The sequence below is a fragment of the Myxine glutinosa genome, chromosome 11, assembly GCF_964187855.1.
Source record: "Myxine glutinosa chromosome 11, kmMyxGlut1.1, whole genome shotgun sequence".
Lineage (NCBI taxonomy): Eukaryota > Metazoa > Chordata > Myxini > Myxiniformes > Myxinidae > Myxine > Myxine glutinosa.
In genome coordinates this window covers 74,442,531-74,465,259 of record NC_136271.1, presented here as the reverse complement: position 1 = coordinate 74,465,259, position 22,729 = coordinate 74,442,531, and the positions used below count along the sequence as shown (strand labels likewise).

At 42.8% G+C, this 22,729-nt stretch overlaps 1 protein-coding gene across 1 annotated transcript in view; it reads right to left on the bottom strand.

Annotated features, from left to right (window-relative positions):
• The window catches only part of VPS13B (vacuolar protein sorting 13 homolog B), a gene marked incomplete in the record, with an annotated part of 603,006 nt that overhangs the window by 414,670 nt on the left and 165,607 nt on the right, over nucleotides 1–22,729 (bottom strand). The window contains 4 exon segments of the mRNA XM_078786778.1: nucleotides 9,538–9,659; nucleotides 14,762–14,956; nucleotides 17,260–17,435; nucleotides 22,484–22,675. Coding sequence (XP_078642904.1) covers nucleotides 9,538–9,659; nucleotides 14,762–14,956; nucleotides 17,260–17,435; nucleotides 22,484–22,675 — 685 coding nt within the window.

Genomic DNA, 22,729 nt, shown 5'->3' with positions numbered 1-22,729 from the left:
CGGTTCTTCCTTTGGACGTGACCTCGTCCAGGCTGTACGTGAGGACCGAACTGCGGACACCAGACCACGTGGCCAATTGCGAGGCAATCCGAGCACGTACATCGGTACGACAATAACCAGAGTGTTATTCCCTGAGTGAGTGTGAGAGTGTGAAGGCGCCAGTGGGGTTTATTATTAGGTAAGGAATTGATAAGCTGCATCTTTATCTGTTTCTCTGTGCCTTCTAAATAAAAGGCTGTACATTTCGTTGTTACATTCCAACCTGTTCGGATACTTCTTTTCTCCATTGGCCTAGCATCATCCGAGACTGAATTTGGCGGTTTGAATCAGGTCCGTAAATCACATAAGGTAACGCCGCTTTCTACACCGTGCAAATCCGATTGGCACACAATTGAATAAGGTGTGTGAAAGCGAGGGTTCGATCCCCGGTTTCTCCGGTCAAGTGTCTTGAAGGTATTTGGGATATTTGTACCAGCAAAACTCTTCGGCGAGTGGCTGGGAGGTTGTCAATCGGAATTGCTTAGCAATCCGTCAATCACGAGTCTAGTCGCTCACGGTCGGCGGCCTCAGTGGAACCTGAGTTCGTGGGGAAATGGGGTATAAGCCCCCCCCTGAGTACGTCGACGAACCCGGCATCCGCAACAATATATATACAGTCACGTGAAAAAGTAAGTACACCCCATGTAAAGTTTTGACTTTTTCAACATATTTCAACATACAGCTATTTGATCTTCATTTCAACAATATTGATAGATAAAGGTGATTTAATATAACAAATATCATGAAACATTTACATTTTGTAGTCCATTTTGTAATCCCGGTGTGTACCCCGGTTTAGAATAGGTACACCGTATCCCTGCGCATCATAAGAGGCGACTAAGGGTTGGCGTGAGGAAGGGCATCCGGCCATAAAAACATTGCCTCAAACAGGGAACCATGATTGTCATGGGGCCCGCAAGGCTAACCCCCGCTCTAGCGGGGAAAATGGCCTTAAAAACGATCATTCATTCATTCATTCAGTCCATTGTATAATTTAAATAAACATAAATGCAAATTTCGCATGTGGAAAAAGTAAGTACACCCTTGGCTCTAATAGGTGGTATTGCCCCCTTTGGCAGAAACAACCTCAAGTAGGCGTTTCTTATAACTGTCTACCAGTCTCTGACATCGACTGGGAGAAATTTTTGCCCACTCCTCCATGCAGAATTCTTTCAGCTGTGCGATGTTTGAGGGGTTTCTTGCATGCACAGCTCGTTTCAAATCCCCCCACAACATCTTGATGGGATTTAGATCCGGGCTTTGACTTGGCCATTCCAGAACCCTCCAATTCTTTCTTTTCAGCCATTCCTTGGTGGATTTACTGGTACTAGGGCATGCCCGTACTATATATATATATCTAAAATTATATCCCCCCCCTCTATTTACATGAAATGGTTTGGTCCAAAGCGAACGGCTTGCGAGTACGGTGACAATCCCCTCCCTCTATTTACATGAAATGGTTTGGTCCAAAGCGAACGGCTTGCGAGTACGGTGACAATCCCCCCCCTCTATTTACATGAAATGGTTTGGTCCAAAGCGAACGGCTTGCGAGTACGGTGACAATCCCCCCCCTCTATTTACATGAAATGGTTTGGTCCAAAGCGAACGGCTTGCGGAGTTTGGTAAAGAAATCGCCATAGCTCGGTAACTACTTGTCCGATTAATATGAAACCTTGAAAAGGCACATCCTCAGGTCCCCAGCAATATACCTGGCAAGTTTCAAGTATATCGGACCCGTGGTTGTCGAGAAACAGCGGTCACAGACAAACACACAGACATACACACACACACACAGAGATTACTGGAATTATAGATAGATGTTTAGGGTCATTGTCATGTTGCAAGGTCCACCTTCGGTTGAGCTTCAACTTTCCGACAGAAGGCCTCACATTAACCTCAAGCATCCTCTGGTACAGTGAAGAATTCATAGTGGATTATATGATGGTGAGCTGCCCAGGCCCTGATGCAGCAAAGCTGCCCCAAACCATAATATTTCCACCACCATGCTTTACAGTTGGTATCAGGTTCTTGTGGTCAAATGCTGTCTTTGGTTTTCGCCAAACATGTCTTCAGGTACTGTGGCCAAATAGCTCTACCTTTAACTCATCTGTCCAGAGCACATTGTTCCAGAAGTGCTGGTCTTTGCCTAGGTGTTCATTGGCAAACTTTAGTCTTGCCCTGATGTTCTTTCTGGACAGCAAAGGTTTCCTCCTGGCACACCTCCCATGCAGATCAAATTTGTGCATCCTCTTTCTAATGGTAGACTCGTGCACTTTGACATCAACAGTGGCAAGAGCTACCTGTAGGTCCCGTGATAACATTCTAGGGTTCTTAGAGACTTCTTTCAGCATCTTGCGGTCTGCTCTCGGGCTGAACTTGCTGGGGCGGCCTGGCCTGAACAAGATGGCAGTTGTTATGAATCTTCTCCACTTGCAGATGATCTTCCGGACAGTCGAATGATTGATTTCAAATTGTTTGGAGATCTTTTTAAATCCCTTCCCAGACTCGTAGGCATCTTTTACCTTCTTTCTGAAGGTCTTTCTGAGCTCTTTTGATCTAGGCATGGTGATGCCGCACTCTTCAACAACAAAGAGCAAACCAAACTAAATGTCTGAGGTTTAATTTAAATAAGACAGGTTCCTCCAAGATTCTCTCCAACAATGTTCTAATCATTTGCACCTGAGCTGGTGCACCTGCTTCTAATTTTAGGTATTTGAAGTAGTGATAAATGTAGAGGTGTACTTACTTTTTCCACATGTGAAATTTGCATTTATGTTTATTTAAATTATACAATGGACTACAAAATGTAAATGTTTCATGATATTTGTTATAGTATATCACAGTTATTTATCAATATTGTTAAAATGAAGATCAAATAGCTGTATGTTGAAATATGTTGAAAAAGTCAAAACTTTACATGGGGTGTACTTACTTTTTCACGTCACTATATATATACTTCAGTCCATCCTTCAGTCCATGTGAGGATATATATATATACATACACACTCAACCCCCGGCTATCACGCCTAATTGGTGCCGTTATCGGTGCGCGTTAGCCGAAATCGCGATAGCCGAACTGAAGAACGTATGGTAATAATTCTAATTGGTGCCAGGACCCCCAAGTTGACCACATATTTAACCTATTTTTGCCACTTTTTTACCAAGTGTTTCTACCATATAAAGAAACATTAACATGCAAAGAAACATTAAAACAAGAATCACAACATGTTAATAAAAATAAAATGGTAAAAAAAGTACTTTTTTTACCATTTTATTTACCTTTTTGGGGACGATGAGGGGCTTAGGTGGTTGGGTAGGTTCCGATGCTTTGGTGGAGTCTTATTGACCACCCCTACGTGCCTGTAACTCGTCCAGGATTGCATCAGCTGAAGCACCAGAGAAGCGCTCAACGTCAGAGGGCTCGTCAAAGACAGAGGGCTGTGCCTCGTTGTGACGCCGTAAGCAGGGTCGGCGTCATGGGGGGGTATTCGCGGGCCATGCCCACCCAAATGAGTTATTGTGCCCCCCCCCCCCCCCCACACACACACACACCCACCCGCAGGCCAAGCCTTTGGCGCCAAACTTGCACGTCGGCTATATTTTGTGCAGTGTGTGTGTGCGTGCGTGCGTGCGTGCGCGTGCGTGCGTGTGTGTGTGTGTGTGAGAGAGAGAGAGACTTTGCAGCATGTTTTTAAATTGGAACTGGTTTGGTGTTGGTTGTTGCCGGCAAACTCTTATTATCAAGCATTGACATCATAGATTGAGGTCTCGAACGGCAGTTTGTGCCCCCCCCCCCCCCCCCCTGCGGTTACCCTAATGTCCCCCGATTAGACTTGTTCTTACGCAGAATCTGGCCGTAAGAATTCGGTGATCTGTCGTTGGCGGAGGGAGTTGACATGGGCATGATACTGCTCCTCGTAACCTGCCAGTGCTGTATTAATAAAGGAGCACCTTGCTTCACTGTTGAATGTTAAATCTTATCTACGTTTCTACGATAATCACAGTTTTGGTAAATACCTCGCACTGTTGACTCATTTATCCCAAATTTCTTTACAACACTTTGCTTTGTTTCACCATTGTCTATCAACTGCACAATTTCGAATTTCTGAGCATAAGTTAAGTTCTTCCTCTTCTTGATTTCCCTTGATTTCTCTTTCCCCACGCTCGGTGATGACGTAGCACCCTTTCCACCATTTCCGGTGCGCTATAGCGCGTATTTGGGGCGCGATAGTCGTGTGTTGTGCAGTTTTTTAGGCAGCCGCGATAGCAAAGAAACGCGATAGCCGAGTTCGCGATAGCCGAGGGTTGAGTGTATATATATATATATGTATACAACAACAACAACAACAACAGGCATTTTACGGCCATTTTCCCTGCAAGAGCAGGGGTTAGCCTTGCGGTCCCCATGACAAATGTTCTCCATTTTTGCCCTATTTTCTGCATCTCCCCTTGTTAACCCCCTTGCCCGCATTTCTTCTTCGACCATCTTTAGACAAGTCTTTCTCATCTTCCCCGTCCTCTACTTCCTTCTGCATTCATTTCCATCACTCTTCTCAACCAGTCACTTTCATCCTTCCTCAACACATGACCAAACCATCTCAACCGGTTTCTCTTCACAGCATCCATCACAGGCTCTATTCCCATCATCTTTCGCAATTCATCATTTGTCTTCCTCTCTCTCAACAATACTCCACACTTCCACTGAACCATTCGCATTTCCACCCTTTCCAGCCTTCGTTGCTGCTCTACATTCATTACCAATGTCTCACTCCCATAAATCATAACACTTCTCACACATGCAGCATACACCTTTCCCTTCAGCTTCAACGACACTCCCCTCGTCGTCAGCACACCACTCAGTTCCCGAAACCTCTTCCATGCACATCTCACTCGAGCAACCGTTGCCGAGTCTGATCCACCTTCTCCATTCAGCATGTCTCCTAGGTAACAAAATGTTTTCACACCTTCCAGCTTCACGCCATCTCCAAGATCCAACTCAACATTTCCTCCATCTGCAGCTCCCTCGGTGCACATCTTACACTTAAATGTAGCTGCCACACTGGTTAATGACCATCTCAAACCACTACATTTTTGATGAATCCACTCAGCGCACATTGTACATTGAATGGAATTCACTTCGACACCCTTCCTGCACACAGCACACGGCCACTTCCCAGTTCTTTCCACCTCACCACATGCCATCACCTTCGTTTTTCCGATATTCACCTTCAGACCTTTTGTCTCCATACATTCCTTCCACTTATTCATCTTCTCCTTCAGTCCATCCATACTTTCTGCAATCAACACAAGATCATCTGCATACAACAACTCCCACGGTAAACCCTCCTTTACGTTCTGAGCCAGCATCTCCATCACAGCTACAAATAGTAGTGGACTTTGTACCGACCGCTGATGCACTCCCACCTTCACCTCAAACTCACCACTGTTCCCGTCCTTCGTCCTTACAGCTGTGCGTGCTCTTTTATACATTGCCCTCACTACTCTGATCAACCATTCCTCCACTCCTCACTTACTCAATGCCCATGTCACTACTTCACGTGGAACCCTATCGAATGCTTTCTCCAGATCAACAAACCCAAGAAACAACTTCTTCCTCTTCTCCATATACCTCTGCACCTGCCTCACAATAAAAAGCGCGTCTGTCGTTCCTCTTCCTGGCATAAATCCAAACTGCATTTCGTCAATCTTCACTTTCTTCCTTATCCTCCTCTCCAACACCCTTTCCAATACCTTCATTCCATGCTCCAATAACTTTATCGCTCGATACGAGCAGCAGTCCAGAGGGTCACCTTTCCCCTTGTATAGAGGGACGAGGGTACTCAGTTCCCAATCCACTGGAATGCGGCCTTCTTTCACCACCAGATTGCAGATCTCTGTCATTCTCTTCACACCCAAATTTCCCGCTGCCTTCAACATATCTCCCACAACTCCCGTCGGCTCTCCCGCTTTTCTACTCTTCATTGCTTTTATCGCTTCCTCAACTTCCTTCTCGGTTATCTTCTCTGCCGGTCCTAAAACTGGGTTACTCTCTATGTTGCCATCCCATTCATTCTCTGCATTCAACAGTATTTCCATATATCTCTTCCATCTTCCTTTAATTCCATCTGGGTCCACAACGATTTGTCCCACTTCATCCTTCAAGCAACTCACCCCCATCACATCACACCTCTCTTTCGCTATCTGCTTTGCAATCCTGAATACCGCTCTCTGACCCCTCTTCTGAATCCAAGCGTTCTCTGAACATTTTCCTACATGCCTCCTGTGCTTATGTGACCTCTTTCTTTGCAGCCTTCTTGGCTGCCTTATAACTTTCATGCTCTGCCTTTTCTGCCCCCATACCCTTCGCCTTCTGCCACTCCTTGAACTTCTTCGTCTTCTCGTCACTCTTCTTTCCAACATCATCATCCCACCACCATGTTTCCGAGTGCCTCGGTGGTCCTTTTCTCCATCCACATACCTCACCAACTGCTCCCAACAGACTATCTTTCATTGACATCCAACCACTTTCAAGCTCAACCACATCATCCTCTACTATACTCAGCCTCTCTTTTAATGCCTCCCTCACTGTCACCTCTTTCAACCTCCACACCTTCATTCTCGGTTGGTACTTCACCTGCCGAGCTCTCCTCGCACCTTTCACCCTTATGTCACAGACAACCAAGTGGTGCTGTGAAACAGCCTCCTCCCCCGGGATCACCTTTGTGTCCCGGAGGTGCCCCCTATCTCACCTACGCACCAGCAGGTAGTCAACGGTTGTCGTCGACCCACCTGACGTGTATGTAACAAGCTTATTATCCTCTTTCTGGAACTGAGTATTACAAATCAACAAATCAGCTCCATCAGCAAACTCCAAAATCCTTTCACCTTCTCCATTTCCCACACCATATCCGTAACCCCCATGAACTCCCTCAAAACCGTCCATACTCCTTCCCACATGTCCATTTAGGTCTCCTCCTACCACAACAACTTAACAACACAACAACAATATATATGTATAATATTAGAAAATAGAAATAAATATATTTTAAAATGTAAAATATATAAAATAAGTAATATTGTCCAGTCCGTGGCCGATGAAGACCGGCCTCAGACGAATAACCGAAACGAGCTGTAACTCCAAGGCGTATTTCAGATCTGGCAGGATTATTTGCGGCACACGCGGGAAGGTTCGAAGTCTTACCTGATCGGACGGCCGACACGGGTAGTCAGGTTCACTATGTTAACAAATATAATTTCGTTCAAAATTTTGGTAGATTAGCAAAACTATACATTTTTGGAATATTCAGAGCATGAGGAATCCAAAAATTTATGTTTACATTTGCGTAGACACCTTTGCGAAAATGACACTCAGGACAGTGATGAAGATAGTCAGGTTCACTATGTTAACAAATATAATTTCTTTCAAAATTTTGGGATTAGCAAACCTGTACATTTTTGGAATCTTCAGAGCATGGAGAATCTGAAAATCAATGTTGGCATTTGCACAGACACCTGCATGGCCGCCATTTTGGATTTTGAAAATGGCCGCCATAAAATACATATTTTGCGCGATCTCGGCTTCTAGTCAACCTAGAGACTTAATTAAATATGCTAATCCTATGTTTTCTGGGTCAAGGAATCCAATAAAGGCCTCAAAATAGTGCTCAGGATTATAGAAAAGCAACAAACAAAGGTAATTGAAAACCATTGTCTTTATATTTGTGATATAACTGTATTACATAATACATGATATTGCAAGTCCTTTGAAGTTATAGGTTGTTATAGGAAGTTATAGGTAGTATCAGATTGAACTATAAGTCCTATACACAGGATCTACGAGGTCTATAGCGTTCAGGAATATGCTTTTACAGATCTTCATCACTGTCCTGAGTGTCATTTTCGCAAAGGTGTCTACGCAAATGTAAACATTAATTTTTGGATTCCTCATGCTCTGAATATTCCAAAAATGTATAGTTTTGCTAATCTACCAAAATTTTGAACGAAAAAACATAGTGAACCTGACTAGGGGTTCCTTTGCCGATCGGCATGTCCGTTCATACTGTCAGCGATTAGGGTTGTTGTAATGGCAGCCCTTTTTGATACAATAACAACGCAGGGAAAAATCATGGGGCAATTATACACTGGGGTTTATCCTTAAGCCCTTCCTAATTAGCATAGCTCCACTCCTCGTATTAAGACACATATGCGAACTTATTCTATACAGAATCCCTACTTTGTTACATTGAGGTGTGCCTCTTCTTCACGTCACATGGTCCATACTACAACTTACACATTCCTAACTTTCCTATGAGATTCATCATCTACCCCCACAAACGTAACAATATGCAGAAATATCTAATTTGCATAAGTATTCAACACCCTGAGTCAATACTTTGTCGAAGCACCTTTGGCAACAATTACAGCTTTGAGTCTTCTTGAGTATGTCTGTATCAGCTTTGCACATCTGGATTTGGGGAGTTCTCCCATTCTTCATTGTAGATTTTCTCAAGCTCTTTCAAATTGGATGGGGAGCATTAGTGAACAGAAATCTTCAAGTCTTTCCACAGATTCTCAATGGGATTCAAGCCTGGGCTTTGGCTGGGCCACTCAAGGACTTTCACGCTCTTGTTCTGGAGCCATTCCAGTATAGCTTTGGCTGTATGATTGGGTCATTGTCCTGTTCGAACTTAAATCTTCACCGCAGTCTAAGTTATTTTGCACTCTGAAGCAGGTTCTCCAAGTATTCGCCTGGATTTGGCTCCAATCATTGCTCCCTCTATCCTCGCAAATATCGCAGCCCCTGCACTGAAAAGCATTACCATAGCATGATGCTGCCACCGCCATGCTTCATGGTAGGGATGGTGTTAGAAGGGTGATGAGCTGTGCTCGGTTTCCGCCAGATGTAGCGCTTTGCATTCAGGCCAAAGAGTTCAATTTTCCTGTCATCAGACCACAGAATTTTACAACTATACTGTTTGGAAGCCGACTAATAAATGCTGCCTCAACCTCACTCGGGGCATCAGAGGCACCTATAACTCGGTTGTAAACATTTCCATCGCTTACCTTGGACCAGTCGCTTGGTATCTATCGCAACTTGCTGCCAAAACAGCCATCAACCAGGGAACAAATTTGGAATTAAGCTGTAGTACTGGAAGAATATGGCAAACTCGTTTCTCAAAAAAGATTAATATATATATAAATCACCTTAGGCTCTTTAATATCTACAAACCAACTTGAGGAGACCAGACAGCAGTCTGAACATCCCCTCGGAAAGACGACAAAGCAATTCCTTCCCTAAAAAGCACCACGATGACAGCTTGTCATAGAGCTCGGAATCAAACCCAGATGAGACATCTCAAAAGCAGCACACAATCTGTGAGCTATCCAGACAATTTCTTCTGCAGTACAGGCACCCAAAAACACCACATTTCAAAATTATTGGTAAAACGTTATGCAAAATATCGGTGTCTTTCACCTAATTGAGTTGGTCACACTTACCAGTAAATAGGCATTTGCATCTGCCGGAAAGAGAACACCATGCTAAACGGAGGCATAATAGGGATGGTGGGGATGGACATGCCGGAGGCAATACACCGAAGATCCGCTTGCAAACCAAACACCTGAGAAAAGAAGACAAAGCAAAGCAATAACTCCACATCTCCAGGAAACGGTGAACTGTCTACAACTGCAAGGGGCAGGTAAGTTTTGTATGTTCCAGGTGCATAGGAAGGCCAAGCATAGCAAGCATGAAAATATGTTATTGCATCCAGCTGTCTTGGCATGAAGTTCTAATCAAACATGGCTCTGGATACACATGTTTGGCACTGCTGTAGTTTTCAACACTTCAAATCTTCTGTAATTAACTGATCTTCAGCCTACTGCTTTGAGGACAGATCGATTGCATGACTTGAGCAGAGTACACGATCAACAATCCAAATGCACTCTTTTATTTTTCTCACAAAAAGACTTTTCCTTTCATTAATTTTCAGTAGATAGACCATCCATAGAAACGTTAGTCCAAAGTCCCAGCCACATAACACAGGCCAAGTGCTTTTCTAACACTTTTTGCACACCAAATAGTTTATCAGAGAAAGCAACCATTTCTGGTTATCTTCTATCATTAGCAAAAGTCAAAATCAGGTGAAGGTATTAACATGGACAACAAGGCGAAAGGAAAATGTAATGCTTACGAGTTAAGACGATTGTGATCAAAGAAACATCCCTTCCGCAACATGTCAGGAAAACTGAGAAGCTCACACATTGCAGCTACTGCCTGAGGCTTCCCTTTAATATAAATCTGCAATTGCCTCGACTGCAACATGATCCGCGACTATGTATATATAAAAAATAAAAGCTTTCAATTTCTCAACAAAAAAAAACAAGAAATATGTCGTGCATAGCACGATACTTGCAAAATCCCTAAAATAGGTTGTTGGCCTATGATTACCTCAAAAATAATTGGTGGTTGAATTCAGTGACCTGGTATGCAAATCATCTTAACATTTCAAGTCAATCAGATGAAAATTGAGGATTTTATAAATCTGGCCTATGTTTTATCTTTTGGCCGATGTTGACCTAAAATATAATTGGTGGTTGATTTCAGTGACCAGATATGCAAATCCTCTTCAAATTTCTAGTCAATCGGATGAAAATTGAGCATTTTAAAAATTTGACAAAGTTGTTGACCTATTAACCTTTTGACCCCAAAAACAATAGGCTTCTTGCTTTGGTGAAGTTTCGTGAAGATCGGTTGAAAATTGTGACCTGAAGGCGACTGACATACAGACAAACAGACAGCTAGACAGACAAACAGACAGATAGACAAACAGACAGACAGACAGACAGAATAACGCACAAGACCAACCAATATACTTGAAAAATCTTCGATTTTCGCAAGTAATAAAAGTAATGACAAAAACTGGAGCCTCCAGCATTGCCTCTCAATATGAACCCCATGTTCATCGGCACATCTGCCTCAATTTAAACATTGTTAGGATAATCATGAAGATTACGACGAGGGTGACAATATTTTTGTTTGTGATAATGATTTTGATGTGGTCATGGTAATGATGATAACACTTTTTGTGGCGGTGATGGGGGTGACAGGTGGTAGAAAGCTTTGGTAGTGGCAGTGATGATGATGATCATGATGATGATTTTGGTGGTGATGACTATTTTGACAGCAGTGATGTGGTGGGGATTTTAGTGGTGGTGGTAATTTTTGTGGTGGTCTTGGTGATGATTACTTTTGAACTTTTGGGCCTCACCTTCAGCCATAATCTTACTTGAACCAACCACATGTCAAAGCTGGCCTCCAAAGACAGCCGCAAACTCGACATCCTTCATTGTGCAAAGTCTTTCCTTGGCACATCTGAACACATACATATTTACAAGGTCTTTCTCCGCAGTTTGATTGCGTACTGCTCTCTCCTTTGGGATGGCTCCCTGCCTCACACCTTGTTCAACCTGAAGACGTGGAAACCAAAGCCTTCAAAATAATTGACATCTCCCACGATGAAGCTGAGGCTCTGAGCCTATTACAGTACTTTCACATCGTAGATAGGTCAGTAGTTTCTATGTATTCTCCTGCTTCCTTTCGGATCTTGCACCCTCTGCCCTTTCTGGGCTCTGTCCCCCCCCCCCCCCCCCCATAGGTTTCTGCAGGTAGCACGAAGTCTGCCAGTAACAGAATTTAGGTGAAACTGCCAAAATTCAGGCTCACTGCTCACCTCCACTCATTCATTCCTCTTTTCCTTTCACTCGTGGAACCAACTTTCTCAGTCTGTTGAATGGTGTTCTTCCCTCCAGGACTTAAAAAGTTCACCACCATCTTAGCTCATCCCCCATCCACAACCATGATCTTTTCTACTCGCATTAACCCTCCCTAGGCCGATCTCTTTCCAAGTGTCCATGTTATCTGGTTTCCCCCTTATCCCCCAAACTCCTCTTCATTTTTCAATTATTTATTTATTTGTTCCATTTCTGCAACTTCCTCAGTTCTCCCTTCCACCTGTGACTTAGAGTTTATGCCTGTATCCAGCTTGTTCACCCCCTGTATTCTACCCCCCTCCCATCCTGCTCCTTCATTCTTTCCCATGTCTTTTCTTCCTTCAGGTCTCACTCCATTTTATCTTTCTACCCTGTTGTTGGTGCGTCTTAACCCCCTCCCCCCTCCTCAGCCCTCCAACCCACACTGACAACTACTGTTATCTTTATTCTGTTATGCCCTAATCCATTCCGTGTTCTCTCTTCTCCAAGTGCCGAGACTCGTTATACAAAAAAAAAGACACAAGGGAAATTGCCAGAGAATCAGAAAGATCGTTGATGAAGATGAAGAACAGGATTAGGCCTGAGACACTACTTTGGGGGGCACTCCAGCTTTGACATGGAGAGGAAATGAGAGGCTGCATGCTGGCGACGTGAATGGAGGAAGTCAGTCAGCCATAATAGGAGGTAGCTTTATATCCCGTATCGCAGAGAGTTTTCAGAGTGAGGTGGAGTGCCGGACTATCGAATTCTCGAGATATTTCCAGAGAGAGACAGCCCTGATCGCACGTCTGACATTGAGGGCTTCCATCCATTGTTGGGAAAGCAGGAGCAACATGTCTGTGATGGTGATCCGGTCTGAATCAGAACTGATGGTCTGAGATCAAGTCATTGGAGAAAAGGAAGGATTTGATGTCAACTATATTAATGGATCCCATGTCTTTGGTTATGATTGGAAGTACAGTAATCTAAAAGGACTGCAGTTAAGAGGATATATTTATGCACTTTGGTCACCTCTGCCACCGAAGGTGAATAGAGATCATGTTTTCACCCCTGTCTGTCTGTTTGTCTCTGAGCAGGACATCTCAAAACGTTGTGAATGGATATGGACGAGTTTTGGTGGACAGGTTGGGTGTGTGACAAGAACAAATTGATTCCATTTTGGTGAAGATCTGGATCTGGATACTATACTTTTTAAGTGATTCTGCACCATTGAGAGATAGGGCCAAAAAACTATATACAGCACAAAATCCCTAAAAGTTATGGACAGATTCGGACGAAACCTGGTGGACAGGTTGGGTGTGTGACACGTCCGAATCGATTTAATTTCGGTGAAGATCCGAATCCAGATCCAGCCTATCATTGGGATAAAAAAAAAGTAAATTTGAACGTACTAGTACACCCGCAGACTCCGGGAGGGGCAGGAAGGGTCATTCCTCTTTGGGGTATATAGATTACAGTCGATTTATGGACGGGTCTCAAGAACATTGGGTGTGTGTTCATTTACCAAGTTTCTTGTGGAGAGATCGCCAAGTGGTTTAAGCATTCGAGCAAGCACTCCATTCAAAACCCTTAAGGAATGGCTGGTTTGGCAAGCGCTAGCAGGCTGCTTGGTAAAGGAGCACAACCTGATCTTCTCCCTTTCAGTTTCATATGAAACAGCAGGAGCGAGTTTCAAAAGTTCGCTACGAAAAATGCCACGGTAGCCATGTTATTAGCCATGGGCCATGTTATTAACCATGAAAGGGCCATGTTATAACCCAATATTTGTGGGTTATATAGAGTACAGTAGATCTTCGCTCAATTCTGTAAGTAAACCTTACTTCACGGATGTCGGGATTCCTCCAAACTTCTTCATTTAGTGTTATAAAGAGCATTAGTGACTGTTTAAAAAGCTAAGCATACGTGTTTGTGGTGTATAATATTTTTACTTTCTGTAGAAGCCGTTGCTCCCACAGAAACGCCATTATAACTATAAGCTATTTATACACGTTGTCACTGCAGGAAAATGCCTTGGGGAAGTGGGACATTATTAGTATTAATATTGTTTTGTAATAACATTAACAATATGCGATTATCATTAATTTTGTTATTAAAAGCATCTTTGGAAAAACGCCCTGATAAAGTTAATTTATAATTTATATACACCTCAACGTGCAACCCCATTGACGGCAATGGCGGGCAAACTCGCTCGGGGGGAGAAAACCCCCTTGGGGAGAGGGAGCAAATTAATGCGCTCCAACCTTCATTGTGTAACCCTTCGTCATCCTGTCAAGTTTGGTTGAGATTGGATAAGTAACGACAGAATGTATTGGCATCAAAAATTCATCAGACAGACAGACACAAATGGCGTATTTTAGTATGATTAGAAATCATCAATTTGCATAAAATTATCTTTATCAAACACATTGCATTTTTTCGAAAATGGCGAGCTTCACACTATGCAAGAATGAATGAAGACTACCACCATACAGTTTTGCAAAATCATCTGAGACCTGCAGTATATATAAACCATCCGGTTCTTCAGAACGTATCCACCTTTATAACAATTCTGCGTTGAATGTGAAATGCAATGTCTGTTACTTGTTAGAATCCTGGGAGACGAAACTTTTGCCTCATTCACGATAGTCACCAGATACAAGTCCATGCGACTTCCGCATGTTCCACAAAATGGAAAGACGGGGAAGACATTTGGCCAAGCTTAGTGGAAGACGTTTTGTAACCACTGAAGATGTTAACACATCCACATATATTGCGATGAGGACACTTCAGAGGGAAGGCTTCAGAAAAGGGATCAAAATATTGGTTGACTGCTGGATGAAGTTAATTTAAGAGGATCGATATTATGTAAAATAATGTGACATGAATGGAGTTTGTCATTGGTACGACACCTATAATTATGCAAGTGGGGTGACAGAAATCTTGGGAAGACTTTCACAGAAGAGAACCAAAATACCTGGAAGTCATAGCGAACATAACAGTGGTCCAATATGTTTTGGGACAGCTGACCAAGACTGCTGGCCACTTGAACAAGGCGCCGAGGATACATAGGAGAGGTGGCGTGCATAACCACACTCTTTGCTAGGAGCTCAAATGCAGGGAGAGCATCGTGTGTACCAGTTGTGGGGCTGCACAATCCAGCCGGAGACACCTGCATATAAAAGAGTTCAGATTAGGGTCAGCGGGTGGCGGGAATGTCTTATGAATAGAGGTACAACTTGATATAAAAGTGATTTCTTTCAACGTTATATTTCAGTACAAGTATAATGCCCCTAATACATTTTTCAAACGAATAAGGGTTAGGCACAATATGGTAACTTGGCATCAAACCAAATATGATTGAAGCAAAAAGAGTGAAAGTAATTTGAAAAGTATCGGTGCTTTCTCGTGGTTTGTTGGTTGGAGTAACAGAATAATTTGTGGGAAATGTAACAGCAGCAAGTTATTTTTGAGAAAAGGAGGTCACTATTATGCAGGACAATTACCTGAAGAATTAAAGGTGGATAACCCATTCATGAACACGTTTGCTCACTGCGGTGATCTCTTGTTTCAAATTCAATCATTTGATCAAATTCCAAAAAGTTAGTCCATTGAGAAAGCCAACTTTAATCGTTTACTGCTCTTGTTCTTCCAGAGAAGAGCAATTCTTCATGCTGACAGCATTATTCTACATGGCATCCACAACACCAAATAAACAGCAATGTTGTGCGATGACCCAAGACAACAGCTGAGCAAAAAGCCTGTAAGTTATCATGGAGCGATCCTGCTACCACTGGGAGCAAGTTTTCACATTTTTATCATCGAACAATTTTGCAGCATGACAGTCCATTCCAAGCTAACATTATGGAGAACAAGTGCCTTTCATAATGGAAGATCTCAACAGACAAGTCTGGATTACGGGTGCCTCAAAACACGAGAAAGTGAAAGGCAAACATCTGCCTTGCCTCTCGCTATGTGACTAAATACATTTTTCCAGCCTCCACTTTTGTGTTGGAACCAAATTATTACGTTTCATTTTTGATGGGAGCGATTTGGAAGGAGACAAGCCAGACATGTTTGGCAGGATAGAATAACTACTGGGAATACTTTACGCCTTCTGAGATCTGGTCGACACACTACTGAGGGTTCGAGCACAATGACAACAAATTGCTGTGGATAAGGCGTGCGGATTGGCATTGATAAAAATGGGCCGCAATGCTGAGCGATTGAAGGCAGGGGGAGTAGGTTGTGAGGCGGTGCCACAAGGATGGTGGAGGGAGTTGTGAAGCCGTTCCGGTAGGACAGAGGAGGGAGTAGTAAGGTGCTGCCAGTAGAAGCCAGCGGTGAGGGTTGTGAGGAGGTGGCAGTAGGATGACCCCGACAGTATAAGGGGGAGCCAGTAGGACTTGGGCGGCACATGAGACGTGTAGTGGTACGACAGGTGGGGGAATGAGGTGGTGCTGGAATGGGGGGGTTGGAACGAGAGGCTGTGAAACAAGGAGGCGTCAACAGAAAGGCCCTGGTTAGATGTGAGGTGCCGCCGAAAGAACAGCCCAGGTGGACGCATGGCAGCACCAAGAGAACGGCCAGGGTGGACATGAGGCGGTGCCGACAGAACTGCCCGGGGGGACGAGAAGCGACGCCAACAGAATACCATGGTGGATGCTTCGGCCCAGGTGGGCGAGAGGTGGCGCAGACAGAACGGCCCGGCTGGACGCGTGTGAGGTGGCACTGATGAGAACCATGGAGGGTTGGGGAGGGGGTGAAGGCAATGCTAAGACGAGAGGGTGGCAATGAAACCAGGGGGCGAGCCATATAAAATGGCAAATGAGTGCACATATAAAGTGCTACTCCATCATACGGCTTGCTCACTTTTATTTTGCATTTCACTGGAATATGTATATATATATAAGTGATAAAACTATGGACACCAATAACACAATCACCACGTAGATGCAATTACACGTTTGTGATCCTGCAAGTGCATCGTGCGTGTGTGTGTTTGTGTGTGCACACACGCGTGTGCGTGCAAAAGTATTCTTTAACTATGTTTGAGTTTATGGCTTACGTTGGAGGATGGGCAGGCGAATTAAGCATTCCAACAACTAATATTATAGTAAATAATTTGAGTTAAACTAGTTAAACCCATAAATCCTTCCTGTAAGAACCCACCCACCCCCACACCCCCACCTCTTCCACACCCCCACCTCTTCCACTTCCACACACACACACACACACACACACACACACACACACACACACACACACACACACACACACACACACACACACACACACACACACACACACACACACACACACACACACACACACACACACACACACACACACACACACACACACACACACACACCATAAAACAATATTTCTGCAGCACAGCAGGTCCAATCGATAGGAACCTGACCACCTCCATTAAAAGTATTTTATTACTCATTATATAAAGGGTTGCGTGACCTGTTGGCAATCGCTAAATGCAGAAGGCATCAAGTGAGGCAGCAAGTTGAATTCAGCTGCGACAAGAGAGAGACGTAGGCCCAAGATGGAGATGGATGTTTTCCGTGTGGACACAAATGACTCGAGAGCAGCAACACTTTCAGTGCTGGGTAGGTCACGTGACTCATCCACAATCTCTGTGAGGGCACACTCGTGAGCATAAGTGGCAATCGGTGCCAGTACAAAGCGTTACGTTTACAGTGGCTGCACAGCGATGATCTCTTTATCAGTGTGATTGGGTTGTCAGCAAATACAGGCCTCAGAGGGCACACAAAGCTGCAAAGAGCATGCTGTGCCAAATAAACCGTCCACACGTAAAAAGTCAGACTAAACTTGCAAAATGATGTTCCACGTCATGAACAAATTAGAGTTAGTGATACAACATTCTTTTGCTAACGGCACACACGGCCAACATCCATCCCATGTGATGTGCTCGCAATGAGGACGGATGACTGAAGTTTAAAGAATTCTGTGCTTAAACGAATAAAAATATAAATATATGTATGGTAAAACTGATTAATGGAATTCATTTTTGCAGCTGTACTTTAAAGACCACATCATGCGCTTCAGCTGTTTAATACATCATCCCATAGAAAGAGGGAACAGAACACGATTTGGGGAGAAAAAAGGTGAAACTGAGCAGACATAACAAGCTGTCATGTTGCTTCACAGCAGTGCATGTCTACAATCTCGGTCATGTTCCTTGTATGGAGTGGCAAGGCAACGGACCAAATAAGGAGAAATGCATAAATGGAGGAAAGAAAAGCCAAGAAATAGGGGGAATGTTGAGGTAAGAAATACACACAGAGAGCTTGAACAGAAACCTGAACAAAAGGGATAATAGGAGAATTTGGAAGGGAAACAAAAATCGCAAGAAAGTCCTGGGGTCAGGGCTTTGGAGTGTTGCCGACATCAATCACCCTTAATATACTGTCAAAAAATTTTTTTTAAAGAAATATGTCGATACGAGCTTTCATAGTTTTCATGCATCCACTTAGATTGTTGGCCCTTTTGGGGCATTGCACAGCGATTACTTCATGCGAAGCTCGTTTGTCATACAAACTGCAAGGCGATAAGAACAGCCTCATCAAAACATCACTGGGAACGCTCACAATGGCAATCAAGAAGGTGAATGAACAAAATAATCTCCGGTGATCACGCGATACCAGAATCAAGAGGTCGTTACGTGTACAAATAACTCTAATGCACAATTGCCGTTCGGACAGTGTCTAACATTCCGATTGACGTTTGCCGTTCCAACCTGTTATCTAGCCAACCAAGAAATGTTTGTTGTCCTGACCATTTTGAGGTGGCAAAGAGTGCAAGAAGTTTGCTTCCTTTAGTGTCTATTATTTTTCACCAGTGACCTAAGGCTCATGGAGAAACTCGTATGTGTGTCACATGCAAGGCAAGAACATTGAAAGACATTACTGCACTTTGCAAGGACATTGTGGTAGATAACAGACAAATCACTAGTATATGAGGCATTTGAGCCAAATACTCATGTAAGTACATCAGCGGCATATAGGCCACCAGAAATTTGGTTATATTTGTGAAGTTAGACATGTGCAAGTGCGATTGTAGAGTTGAGGTAGTTTCCTATAGCCTTTCCGACGCAGACATGGCGATGAATAGGCCTTTCGCTAATGCAGAGCTCAAGTGTTATGAACTGAGGTCAGTGTAGTCGTTTTGTTGTTTGCTTTGAACTGGCATTTCATGCACTTTAAGTGCCTCACAACCGAGTATTGTGACGAGGCATGTTCAGAAGGTCAACAAGTGATTGGATAACTCGCCATTTAGTTGAGTTTTCGTCAAAGTTTTAAAAAGTTTACTCATTGAAGAATACAGACTCTCATCTCACACCGAGGTCACATGTGCGGGACCACAAACTTGCATTTAAAATGGAGCAAACGAGCATTTCATGAACCTTTTTCATGAACAAAGGCTCCAGCTGGACATTGCCATTATAAATCAATTTGATTATTAATCGCCTTTCCTATCCAAATTGCTTACCAATTGTAGATCAAAATTTAGCATTCCCTCCTCCCTCAGAAGTATTTAATGGTTAGATAACTATAAACCTTTAAGTAAATAATTGTGAGTGGATGGAACAGTTTGGGGTGTCACATAACCAATATGTACACAACATGTGCGTGAAAAATGTGCGTGAAAAATGGCCTTTAAAAAACGATCATTCATGTGCGTGCAAAGATAATTAAATCTTCGTAATCATGGTAAACAAAATAAATTCAGAGCCATGACACACACACTGGTGTGTGGTCAGAAAAAACAAAAAAGTACTTTGCAGAATTTGTAACGGTGAACGACAACTTAACAGGTTTAACCTTAACCTTATATACACTGCCAAAACATTCACCAAACTAACTGGAACGGCACTCAGTAGAGAGCACACCACCGCCTGGTTGGCCATATCACTCAATGGTGAAGAATTATACTTTAAAAATTTTTACTAGCTGGATACTGATCTGGATCTTCACCAAAATCGAATCAATTCTATCTTGTCACACACACAACCTGTCCAACAAGTTTCGTCAAAATCCATCCATGACTTTTATAGATATCCTGCTATGTATCGTTTTTGGCCCTATCTCCCAATGGTGAAGAATCACTTAAAAATTAAATAATTATCATATCCGAATCCATATTCAGATCTTCACCAAAATTTAATCGAATCGTCCTTGTCAGACACCCAACCGGTCCATCAAGTTTCGTCCAAATCCATCCACAACGTTTTGATATATCCTGCTATGTATCGTTTTTGGCCCGACCTCCCAATGGTGAAGAATCATTTTAAAAATTCGAGTAGCCGGATCCGAACCCGGATCTTCACCAAAATCGAATCATTTCGTCGTTGCCACATACCCTACATCTCTGCCAAATTTCGTCCGAATCCGTCCAGAACTTTTTGATATATTTTATTCACAAACAGACAAACAAACAGACAGACAGACAGACGGGGATGAAAACATAACCTCCATCCACCTTTGGTGATGAAGGTAATAATGTCAAAAGCAAGATTTAAAAATAAAAACAAAAGATGAATTTACAAGTGAAATAATGAATCTCTCATACTTCCCAGTCATATGTTTTATGATAAGCATGTAGAGGGAAAAAAAATGGTTTTGAAGTTAAGAGCACTGGCATTGCTATGTAGTCCAGTATAGATTGCCAAATATATTTCTGACAGTAAAATATCACGTATATTTTGAAAATGTCACCTAACTCCCGACGACATATTTCTCTCAACTGTCCAGCACCTCTTTCCCCTTCCCTTGCAGCTTGTACAAGTCATGAACAAGTAAACAAGAAAACGTCATGCGTAGCACGATACTTGCAAAATCCACCCTCCCCCAAAAGTTTTCCAATGATACATGATGGCCTATGTTGACCTTTTGGCCTATGGTGACCTCAAAAATACTTGGTGGTTGAATTCAGTAACCAGATATGCAAGTCCTCTTCAAATTTCACATCAATTAGATGAAAATTTAGGATTTTAGAAATGTGGCCTATGTTGACCTTCCGATGTTGACCTCAAATATACTAGGTGGTTGAATTCAGTGACGAGATTTGCAAGTCCTCTTCAAATTTCAAGTCAATCGGATGAAAATTGAGGATTTTAGAAATTTGGCCTATGTTGACCATTTGGCCTATGTTGACCTTTTGGCCTATGTTGACATCAAATATAGTTTGTGGTTGAATTCAGTGACCAGATATGCAAGTCTTCTTCAAATTTCAAGTCAATTGGATGAAAATTGAGGATTTTATAAATTTGGCCTATGTTGACCTTTTGGCCTATGTTGACCTCAAAGGTACTTGGTGGTTGAATTCAGTGACCAGATATGCAAGTCCTCTTCAAATTTCAAGTCAATTGGATGAAAATTGAGGATTTTAGAAATTTGGCCTATGTTGACCTTTTGGCCTATGTTCACCTAAAATATAATTTGTGGTTGAATTCAGTGACGAGATATGCAAGTCCTTTTCAAATTTCAAGTCAATTGGATGAAATTTGAGGATTTTAGAAATTTGGCCTATGTTGACCATTTGGCCTATGTTGACCTCAAGAATACTTGGTGGTTGAATTCAGTGACCAGATGTGCAAGTCCTCTCCAAATTTCAAGTCAATTGGATGAAAATTGAGGATTTTAGAAATTTGGCCTATGTTGACCTTCCGATGTTGACCTCAAATATACTTGGTGGTTGAATTCAGTGACCAGATATGCAAGTCCTCTTCAAATTTCAAGTCAATTGGATGAAAAATGAGGATTTTAGAAATTTGGCCTATGTTGACCTTTTGGCCTATGTTGAGCTTTTGGCCAATGTTCACCAAAAATATAATTTGTGGTTGAATTCAGTGACCAGATATGCAAGTCCTCTTCAAATTTAAAGTCAATTGGATGAAAATTGAGGATTTTAGAAATTTGGCCTATGTTGATCTTTTGGCCTATGTTGACCTCAAAAATACTTGGTGGGTGAATTCAGTGAGCAGATATGCAAATGCTGTTCAATTTTCAAGTCAATCGATGAAAATTGAGGATTTTAGAAATTTGGCCTATGTTGACCTTTTGGCCTATGTTGACCTCAAGAATACTTGGTGGTTGAATTCAGTGACCAGATGTGCAAGTCCTCTCCAAATTTCAAGTCAATTGGATGAAAATTGAGGATTTTAGAAATTTGGCCTATGTTGACCATGTGGCCTATGTTGACTTCAAAAATTCTTGGTGGTTGAATTCAATGACCAGATATGCAAGTGGTCTTCAAATTTCAAGTCAATCGGATGAAAATTGAGGATTTTAGAAATTTAGCAAAGTTGGTGACCTTTGGCCTATGTTGACCTTTTGACCTATTGACCCCAAAACAATAGGCTTCTGGCATTTGACCAACTCTACCACTTGGTGAAGTTTGGTGAAGATCGGTTGAAAATTGTGACCTGTAGGCCGGTGACAAACTAACAGAGTCACAAACACAACCGACCAATATACTTGAAAAATCTTCGATTTTGCAAGTAACAAGTGCTTCAAGTTTAAATTCAACTCGGCACACAGCACACAAAACCTGCGGGCCAGAAAAACCAGCACGTTATTGATAACATGGCGGTTTGAACCGCGATCCTTTCTGCCGGCGACAGGATAGTAAGAGCGACGATCTCGGGTTGCTTCGTACACACCTGGCTGTGGCTTGCTGTACGGTTCGTATTCGTGATCGGTGGCGCAGAGTAACAACTTCGCGAGGCGGTGAACAGCACTACTGTCCAGCTGAATATCCAAATGTCCCAGAACAAAGCGTTTGGAGGACGACTCACGGGCCAAGCCGATATCTTCACCTTTGCTTGACGCTTCATCGACATGGCCAAGGAATCCTGACGAAATCACACATGGTCTGAAATTAACGCACAGAAAAGGACTTAAACAGA